The sequence below is a fragment of the Trichosurus vulpecula genome, chromosome 4 (assembly GCF_011100635.1).
Source record: "Trichosurus vulpecula isolate mTriVul1 chromosome 4, mTriVul1.pri, whole genome shotgun sequence".
NCBI classification, from domain to species: Eukaryota; Metazoa; Chordata; class Mammalia; order Diprotodontia; family Phalangeridae; genus Trichosurus; species Trichosurus vulpecula.
Window position 1 is genome coordinate 131402318 of NC_050576.1, and position 10545 is coordinate 131412862.

General features: G+C 39.9%; 1 protein-coding gene across 1 annotated transcript; it reads left to right on the plus strand.

The window, feature by feature from the left end:
* Positions 1–374: 374 nt before the first annotated feature.
* On the plus strand, positions 375–9679 carry LOC118845735 (histone H3.3A). Its single transcript, XM_036753738.1, has 4 exons — positions 375–546; positions 2183–2336; positions 3559–3712; positions 9030–9679. The coding sequence occupies exons 2-4, from the start codon at positions 2209–2211 to the stop codon at positions 9156–9158; spliced, it is 411 nt and encodes a 136-aa protein (XP_036609633.1). The 5' UTR covers positions 375–546; positions 2183–2208; the 3' UTR covers positions 9159–9679.
* The last annotated feature ends 866 nt before the right edge of the window (positions 9680–10545 follow it).

A 10545-nucleotide genomic window follows, 5' to 3' on the forward strand; every position in this document is an offset into this window, starting at 1 on the left:
CCCCGCGCCCTGGTTCGGGGTGGGAGGAGGGGGGTGAGGGGGAGCTGTGACGTGTGCAGGTTGGGTGAAGGATTGGAGGAGGGGGGGTGGGTTTGGATGGGTATGTGTTGGGGGAGAGGGGGTTTAAGGTTAGGAACGGCGGCCGCACGAGCCTCGGAATCCTCGCGGCCCCCCTCGGCACGTCTTTTGTGTTTGTACACACACACAGCGCGAGGCGGCCGGGGGAAGTCAAGGGAGGGGCGGAGGGAGAAAAGAGCGAACTAGAGAGAGGAAGGGAGGGAGGAGGAGAGGGAGGGGGGGAGGGCGGAGGGAGGGGAGGGAGGGAGAGCGAACGGTGGAACAGGGGGCGGGGCCGAGCCTTCCCTCCATTGTGTGTGATTGGCTGGGAACGCGGCGGAGGGGGCGGACGCGGGCGGGTGTTGAGGGGGGATAGCCTCGGTGTCAGCCATCTTTCAATTGTGTTCGCAGCCGCCGCCGCCGCCGCCGTAGCTCTCTAGCGCTAGGGCCGCCTCTCGCTCTCCGAGCCCAAGCCGAAAGAGAAGGGGGGTAAGTTTTCTCTCCCTGCCTGCCTGCGCAGGACCGAGCCCCGCCTGACGCCAGCCCCAGAACCGGACCTCGGGGGTCGCGGGGAAGCGACCCGCGCTCCCTCCAGCCCGACCCCACAAACTTTTTGGCCCAGAAATCGGCGTGAGGAGCGAGTTTCCCGCCCCCCCCCTCCGCCTCCTGAGGCAGCGGCGGCGGCGGCGGCTCCTCCAGCGTCTGCCTCAGCCCGAGCACAGCCACCGCCGCGGCGGCGAAGCCCGGGCTCTCCCTCCTCCTCCTCCTTCCCGCGCCCCCCGGCCCCTCTTTCTTCGGTAAAATCCCTCTCGTCGCCCCTTCCCCGCGCCCCAAACCTTCACCACGACCCCGCGGAGCCCCTTAGCTACCGGCCCCCGGCCCCGGCTCCCTTTTTGCGGGCCGGGAAAGGGCTTCAAATCGGCGCCGCTTCCCACCCCGGGGTAATTCTCTTTTTGCTGCTTCCCCACAGTTGTTGCTAAGCTTCACCATCTTGTCTCTTTTCTCTGGTCACCGACCATATTTTTCCCCCCTCCCGTCTCTCTCTTCCTCTATTTCGAGAAAGGAAGGAGGAGGAGGAGAAGGGGGGGAAACATTGTTATTATTTTTTTTTTAAAAAGAGGGAAAATTTCTTCCCTCCCCCTACTCCGGATAAATGAAAACTTGATGCATTTTAAATAGAAAAAAAAAACTTTTGCATTTCGGGAGGCAGCACGTGGCGGGGGATGCCAGCGTCTTTTCGAGCTATTTTGTATTTCGTCTCTTTTGGAAGGGGAATCGGATACATTTTGTGATTGTTTCCATTTTGTTCGGGGTCTGGGAGCCGAGTTTGTGCCCGTGCCAGGCGCTTGAGGACGAGACCGGCGGGGCTGGGGAGACCCGAGGCGGGGAGCAGGATCCCGGAGAGGAGGCAGACCCAAAAGTTTATGTGCTGCTTGGGGGGGAGGGAGGTGCTGCTTATCTCTTTTGGGTTAATTAAAGTGTTGGCGAGCAGGCACTTGGAGATTGCTGTGCGAGGCTCCTGTAAGGTCGGGGAGACATTGCTTGGGATGGGGGGGGGGGAGCGCGATTGGTGACTGCTGTGCCCTGGCGATTTTTTTTGATTTATTTATTTATTTTTTAGCGTAGGGACAAAAAAAGCAAAAAGATTTTTTAGATAATATTTACGGTCTATAATATCGGCAGGCGTGGAAGGGGGGAGAATCTGCCGGGGGGGGGTCTATATTTTTCTTTTTTTGCTATAATTGAATTCGACCTTTTTTTTTCCCCTATGGTTTGTGGCTCCATTATTTCCTAGACTTGTATAAACCAGACCTTCGTAATGTCTTTATTAATTAAAGAAATTAGATGGAAGGCGGGGGGGGGGGTCGTCTTCAGGACACTCGTAATAGGTGTTTGAGCGGAATGATTGGTGTTTGTGGCGGCTCTTTTCTCGAGCTTCGATTTATGCTCCCAGTTGCAGGTCTTTGGAGAAGAGGAAAAATAAGCTCGTGTAAAATGGATCTCGTATTGTAGGCATTGTTTTTGTTAGAAACCATATCTGTTTCTGGAAATTATTTGTTTGGGGGGTAGGGCTAATAGGCAATTGAATATAGTGATTTTCCTTTTTCCTTTTTAATGCCGGTAGGTGTATAAGGAGAAGTTTTCAAGAACATGGCTCGTACCAAGCAAACTGCCCGTAAATCCACCGGTGGTAAAGCCCCCAGGAAGCAGCTCGCTACAAAAGCCGCTCGCAAGAGTGCGCCCTCTACTGGAGGGGTCAAGAAACCTCATCGCTACAGGTATAAAAATCACTAGGACAAAGAATCAGGATCTTGTGGTGTTGTAATATTCCCTTAACCAAATGGAAAGGTGAATTAAAGGCGAACTTTTTGCAGTAGGAGAGCCTCGATGTATTTTTTCCATGTTATATTTTTGTTAATGTCAGATCGCCCAGATGCACAATTCATTTGTTGGAAGAGGCTTTAGTTAAGAATTTTGAAAACATGTTTTATGATCTAACCCCCGAGGTCAAGAAAGTTTATGTGGTGCAAATAATTATGTTTACGAATATATTATTTAGTATTTATTTTAGTTTTTAAGGTAAGAGGCAAAAAAAAAAAGAAATAATGAATTTGCTTGCATTTGAATGTACTTTGTACGGATGTTTTAAAATTGATTTTAGTAGTTATTTTAATAAAGACTTCAAAATTTTAAACGTAAAAGTTTATTATTTCAGTATACTCCGGTTGGCACAATTCCATCTGTGTCTTTTCCTATTTAGCATTGAAATACTCCAAGAGTTGTAGTTGAAACCCTCTACCATTAGAGGGCAGAAATTGTCTGTGTTATACATAACCTCGGCAAATAATTTTTCACTCAACCTAAAATAAAGACTTTGGGGGTAGGGGTAGTAGTTTAGAATTAGAGACAAAACTCTTGTTGACAAATATCAGATAAAACCATCTGGAAGAATTTTTGTGCAATCAAGAGCATTCATATTTAGTCTTCCTTCAGGAGGGATGGACAATAGTAGAGAAGTGGTAATAGTCTAAGAGATGATCTCTTTAATATAGGTTTCCACATATAGCTGAATAATAGAAGTAGATAACATGAACAAGGAAGTAGTTCAGATGTAAAAGTTAAATAATAAATAATAAAAGTTAAATAATAAAGAAGTGGGACTTACACCATAAGCATGGGGGGAAAGCAATATTGAATTAGCAGTGAGCTTCCTCCTTTGAAGCTGTTAATGATATATAGTTGAATATCTTTCATTTAGTTCATAAAATTCAGCAGAGTTTGTTATTTAGATTGAGTTTTGTGTCATAAATGGAACAAGATGGTTTAGTATTAATCAACTATAAGGGTTTTTTCTCATCCTGATTTACTTTATAATTTAGTAGGAACTTGAGATTTGGCAGTCTCATTTTGAGAAACTAAATTGATTTTCTCATACTAGGTTCTTAAGTCTTCTATTTGTGAACCTTTATAGTAACATCACTTAATGTTAATTCTTTAAAGGCCGGGTACTGTGGCTCTCCGTGAAATCAGACGTTACCAGAAGTCCACCGAACTTCTGATTCGTAAACTTCCCTTCCAGCGTCTGGTGCGTGAAATTGCTCAGGACTTCAAAACAGATCTGCGCTTCCAGAGTGCAGCAATTGGTGCTTTGCAGGTAAAGTTGGAGGGATTTTTACAACCTTGAGTATCTCACTGTCTCCCCCCGCCCCACATAAATGTGCTTCAAACATGAAACCGACAGGGAGCATTCTTAGATCTGTCCTAGTATGGCAAGTATCCCGGTTGTGTGGCCATGGCTCAGTCCTTTAAAGTGTCTGAGAGTCTTTCTTCAGATGTGTAATGGGGGTAATAATACCTGTAGTACATACCTGATTCACTGTGTTGTTAGGTCCAAATGAGATAATGATGTCTGTGGAATAATTTGGTAACCTTAAAGTACAATGCAATATCAGCTATTGCTGTGCTCTGAAAAGCTCTTTGGAATGGAGGAGAATTCAGTGTTTTAGAGTGGTAAAAGGGATATTCTGAAAGCAAGAGCAGTGCAAGTGAAAGTAACAGAATAGGGAGACAAACATTTGTCCAGAACATAATCACTCAGAGTTGAAAGTAAATGGAATGCTTTGTGTCATCTCATTTATTCAACCTTGTAAGGTAAGTGCCTGCAAGTATTATCTCTATTTTACAATCAAGAAAATAGGCTCAGGGAAGCACAATTTCTTGTCTATATAACTGATATGTGGCAGAGCCAGGACTCAAAGCTTGTTCTTCTGTCTCCAAGTCCAATGGGCTTTTTTTTTTCTTAAACACTACAGTACATGATAAGGGCATTAGAAAACATTGAGGAGTGTGAATTCAAGAAAAAACAGTATGTGAAATTAGCTCTGGGCCTCAAATTCCATAAATTGGGAAGGGATTTGAATTAATATGTTTGAGAACTTTTTTTAAAAAGCTAAGCAGCAACCATTTTAAAATGTGCAGAGATGAATCTGGCATGTTTATAGTTAGAAATTTTTGTTACAACTTGAAAATGTTGTCTTTATAGGTTTATTGCCTTGACCTTGACAAGGCATCCTTAGATAAGTTTATAAGAATGAGTGGAATTTCAAGATTATTTTTCCAAGAAATCATTAATTAAATGTGTTCTTCACTGCTTTTCTTGGATTGAAGCTCAGAATACTCGTACCTTTTAAAATGCTTGTGTAACTAATCCCATATAGGTGGTTTTTTACTTAATTTGATATATTTTAAAATGTTTATATACACGTACATAACTTGTGACATTTTCATGAAAGCAGTAGCTATGCCATTCTGTTGCTTTATGTGCAAGAGGATATGATAGGTAGATTCTACTCTGAGGTGTAATTGGTTGAGCTGTTTCTATGGTTAGTCTCACCTTCATTTGATTGGTGAATTTCGGAAGTAGACATCCATTAACTATTAGGTGAGTTGAAAGTAAGGGAATTACAATCCATCTGAATTATCTTTGTTCATGAAAGCACTTTATAATAAGCTTTAAATGTTTGAGGCTAATTACAATGACCTAAGGTGTCACTTCAAATAAAAAACTACAAATACTAGCATTAGGATTACAGAATACTAATTTGAAAGCTACTATTCTAACAGCATTCCTTATAATTCAGCATTTTGAGGTGGAGATGTCCAAATTTGGGGGTGGTGTACAAGTATATATATGCTATAGTATACTAGTGTTACTTTGCAGGTTGTCAGCATCTTTAGTAGCCTGGGTAAAAATTTATTTACAAAATTTCTCATCTTAAAAATTTCCATCAAAACGTCTGTTGCTGTACCTTACACCTGGTCTAAGACTAGCTGTTTATGCATCAGATTCAGCTTCAGAAGGGTCTGAGAACTGCCCTTTTTTTAGTAGCTTGTTTGGTTTAAAATATTATGGTTTATGAGTGTTCTATTTGCCAATATCAACCCATATCTCCTGTATCTATGCTAATAGCAAGGTGTTATGGCACAGGTAATCTCATAAGTCATTTTTGTTTTATGATTTAAATTAGCATTTAGATTTGTAATAGTTTATTTGGGCTAATAATTTAAATTTTGTATTCTTAGTCTACAACTACTGGATTCAAGTCCTCCCTCTGACATATACCAGCTGTGTGACCCCGGGCAGATCACGTAAACATTTAGTGCTCTGGGAAAGTGTAATTTTGTGGAGATAGATGCTTTAGTAGAGAGTGAGTTTCCTTACCTGAGAATTCTTGGAGTTGTTTTAGTTAAAGGAAGAGTTTTCTGCTTTACATTTCTGTCTAATATTTTCCTTCCCATTACTCTCCTTGCTCAAGTCTTAAAGTATTTATGCTCCTTTGGTATTGTAACATGACAGTAACTTTCTGGGTACTTTGCATTAGAGCATTGAATTTCGTTGGCCAGCCTAGATCAGGGAATTGGAATGGCCTATTTCCACCTGGTTCCCTGTTGCTACTCTCTGTGTATCAATATTAACGCCACGCTCTGTCATTAAAGAACCAGAAGGAAATATGGAAAAGTTTTTTTTCTGAACTATATACTACTCCCTTCCGAGGTAGCCTTTAGCAGTACAAGTCTTTAGATGGTCTTAGAACATGTTGTTGTGGTAGATAATGTGCCTGTTGGCTTGGGTACATAGCAGCTTTTAGCAGATAGTGAGATGCTGCATGCCTATTAAGTAATCTCCCTCTACCAGGTTAACCAATTTATGAACTTGAGTTTGGAAGGCTACTGCATAATTGGGTGATATTAAAAGCCTAGGGTCAGATGCTTCTAAAATCTTTTTCTTCACTCAAAAAAACCCCACCAATACTGGTGATAGCGAAAGATTGTAACAGGGTCCCTACCCTCAAGAATCTTAAGAGTCCATTTGGGAGAGATAAAACATTTCTGGCATAAGAAAGATAAACTATAAGTGCTATTAGTGGCTCAAGAGAGGAAATGATCCCTTTGTTCTAAGGTGATTAGGGAAGGTTTCCTGGGTCTTCAGTTGGTTCTTGAAGGATTATGTGTGATCTTTATCTTGATGCCAGGAGCAAAGTGTGTTCAGAGAATACAGTTTGGCCGGAACAGTAGTTGAAGATAAGACAAGGAGGGTAGCAAACCAAAGATTTTTTTTAAAACCCATAAAAATAAAAGGAAGACATGGAAGTATAACTTGGGAAGAAAAGGCATTAGTTACGTTGTTAAATGATCTCCCAAAACAAAACTGACACTTAAATTTTGTGCTAATGAAAAATAGTTATTTAATATTCTTGGCTAAATGTTATCCCTGTGATTTGTTATTATCTGTTATGTCTGAATACAGTGACTTAAATTGATTTCTTCTAGGTAGAAGAGATTGATATTTTCAGAGGTTATTTTGAGATCCCCACATATGAGCATGAACAAATGCTTGTTTGATTGAGACAGTTGTTATCAGGTTTGGGAATAGGCAAAACTGGCATCTATAAAAACACCATTCTTTTTAGTCTCAGTTCTTAAAAAGTAGAGTGAGAATATAAAATTTCAAAATTTAATCTCTGAACCTATAACCTCTAGCATATTGTTTACTTAATAACTCAGAAGTGAATTTCAGCAATGTTAAAAGGGGCCAAAATGCATATTGGACAGTTATCACTTTAAAAATATTAAGTATTTACCTTGAATATCTACAGAGGCTATTTGATCTATTGGGTCAATGAACCTGGGAAATTCTCACTCTTATATTAAATAAGCAGGTATTTGAACTTAAGTAGAAGGCAGCGTTATCAAACCTTTCCCAGAGGAATTCATGATGTGCTCTAGTGAATAATTGAGTTGAGTGATATATGTAGGTATCTCTATTGTGTATTTCTTTACATTCCCCATTCTGTTTCATCAGGTTGGGATAACCTAGATAAGAACCACAACTGCCCTGTTATTAACATTTTGTAAGAGTGCCTACAACATCTACTACTGAGCCTAGGTACTTTGATGACAATGCTAAGTGTTGGGAATTTAGATTAGGGGAGAGATGATTATGAGTTTGAATGGTCTTTTATTCAAGAGGTTGGACCTGAGCTGGACCAGGAAGGAAGGGTAGGGTTAGAGTGACAGTAGGATGACTATTATTTTTGCAGGGTGTTGAAAGATTAGGAAATAGTTTTAAGTGAACATAGTTGCTTTGTGTTACCACCTTCTGTGTCTTGCCTTCCTCACCCCCCCCCCCCCCCCGAAAAGTTGGACCATAACCTTAAAACTGTTCTGAGCCTGCATTCTCTGGTTATATCAGCAGCCATGGGGTGAATGAATTATGCCAATTACTTGTAATCTAAATATCTGACACAAATCTAGTCCTCTTAACTATCCTATTGAGGGATACAACTATTCTGTTGAGAGCATCACCATTGTCTAGCCACCCAGGTGTGTGACTTGGGTCATCCTCAGCTCTTTCATTCCCCCCAACCCAACTAATTTGCCAGATCTTGTAAGTTGTAGATCCACAAACTCTCCCAATCTCTCATCATTGGTTTCCTTACCTCTAATCTATCCTCCGCTCACCTTCTAAAATGAGTATTTCTAAAGCATAGGTATAAGTCATTTCCATATTAAAAAAAAAAGTCTTAGCTCCCCATTGCCTCTAGAATAAAAATGCAAACTCTTCTTTCTGTCATTTAAAGCATTTCACAATCTGACTCCAATTACACCACCACCTACTCCAAGGTAAACTAGCTTACTTTGTTTCTTGTCTCCCATGCTTAGAATTTTCTCCCTCTTTATCTTTTCTTAATATTATTATCTCTTTAAGCTCAGCTTGTATCGCGTCCTACAAGAGGGCTTAGTTACCCAGTTAGTAGTCGCTACTTAATGTGCACACACTTCCCCCCACCAAAAATCATATTTTATGTATACTGATCTGGTTTCTCTCCAGTAGAGTTGAAACGTCCTTGAGGACAGAGACAGTTTGATTGTTGTATTTGTAGCCCTAACACCTAGGAAAGTGCCTGGCAAATAATACTTGATTAATGTTTGTTCGAATTGAATTTTCTTTTATGAAAGTTAATTTTCTCAGCTTGAATTACAGCATATTTCTAAATATTTTAAAGTTTTAATATATTCCAAATAGCTAAAGTGATTCTTGATAGAATCATCTCACTTGTATTTAGTAAACGTTTAGACATCTTGACTTTTTTTTTCCACTCTGAATATCCAACCTTCTCTCATCTTCCTGTATCAGGCTTTCTATGTTTCTTATTCTAGCTATTAAAAGGTCAAATATAAAAAGTCCAATGGTATTTCCTAGCTTCTACTAAAGGAACCTAAAAAAAAAATCAGGCCTTTGTTAGAATTGCTTCATATGTTATAATTCTTAAGCTAATAACATCTAATAAAGTAGGTATAAGATTTCAATAGTAATGAGGATTCCCACACCCCAACTGATCTTTCACTTCTTTAGCGTGCTTGGCTATTGAGTATGTAAAATCTAATAATTTTTTTTGTTCCTATTGTAGGAGGCAAGTGAAGCCTATCTGGTTGGCCTGTTTGAGGACACCAACCTATGTGCTATCCACGCCAAACGTGTCACAATCATGCCAAAAGATATCCAGCTAGCACGCCGCATACGTGGAGAACGTGCTTAAACTCCACTATGGTGGGAAACATTCTTCATTCTCAAAACAGAAAAAAATCTCTTCTTCCTGTTATTGGTAGTTCTGAACGTTAGATATTTTTTTCCCATGGGGTCGAAAGGTACCTAAGTATATGATTGCGAATGGAAAAATAGGGGACAGAATCAGGTATTGGCAAGTTTTTTCCATTTTCATTTGTGTGTGAATTTTGAATATAAATGCGAGGACATAAAGCATTAATGCAGTCAAAAAAAATGTTTCCGTGAACAAGTTTCAACGATTCAACTTTATAACAATTATAAATAAACCTGTTAAATTTTTCTGGACAATGCCAGCATTTGGATTTTTTTAAAAAGTAAATTTCTTATTGACGGCAACTAAATGGTGTTTGTAGCATTTTTATCATACGGTAGATTCCATCCATTCACTATACTTTTCTAACTGAGTTGTCCTACATGCAAGTACATGTTTTTAATGTTGTCTGTCTTCTGTGCTGTTCCTGTAAGTTTGCTATTAAAATACATTAAACTACACCTGCTCTTGGTCTTGATTTTTCAACCACAAATACTTGTCCATATATACATATATATGCGTATGTAGGCACACATGCATATTTTTGAACATACATTTAAATTCATTCTCTGAAATCATGTAATTGGAATACTACCCCATGTTCGAAGATTTCCTCATTTGAAGGGGTTTTAATGTTTAACCTGTAACCTGTATTTGAACCCTGAAAAACAAGTGTTTCAAATTCATTTTCTAAAAATGACAGTGTTATAAGGATAGAAAGTTTGTACATTAGCATTAGCCAGGAAAGAAAACGGGAACCATTTAATTTTCCTCTTTTCCAATAATTGGTTTATTGCATTTAGCAGATGGTGATTGGTACATGCCAGTAATTCTGATTAATCGTTACTTTTGGTTAGTATGGTTAGAACCTTAGTCACTGAAGGCAAATTGAATAGCATTAGGTTTGAATTCCTCAATGTAAAGCTTAGTGTGTAACAACTATAAAAGGCCATTAGGGTACATCTTAAGGGTCAATACCAAATTCTGATTTAAACTGCATGTTTATATGATTCAGAATATGAAAAAGAACCTTTGAGGCAATTTGGTCCAACCTCACCCCTCTCTTTTCAGAAGAGGAATTGAGGCCCAGAAAGGTTAGGTGACCACTTGCCCAAGGTTATACAGGTAATAACAGAACTGAGACGTGAGCCCAGGTCCTTTGCCTCCAAATCCAGCAAGCTTTCTACACTAAATCCCCAAATAACAGCTATTTACATTGGTAATCTTTGAGTATTTTCTGATGGAGCGTAATTATTTGGAAGTAAATATATTGTATGCTTCAAGTAGAAATTATTTGGGGGGTAATTTGTCACAATTACATTAGGAT

What these genes read in the sequence shown, in the direction of transcription:
- LOC118845735 (XM_036753738.1), top strand. Translation starts at nt 2,209, where the DNA reads ATGGCTCGTACCAAGCAAACTGCCCGTAAATCCACCGGTGGTAAAGCC. An exon ending in AAGAAACCTCATCGCTACAG is followed by an intron (nt 2,337 to 3,558) that starts GTATAAAAATCA and finishes AATTCTTTAAAG; the next exon opens with GCCGGGTACTGTGGCTCTCC. An exon ending in CAGCAATTGGTGCTTTGCAG is followed by an intron (nt 3,713 to 9,029) that starts GTAAAGTTGGAG and finishes TTCCTATTGTAG; the next exon opens with GAGGCAAGTGAAGCCTATCT.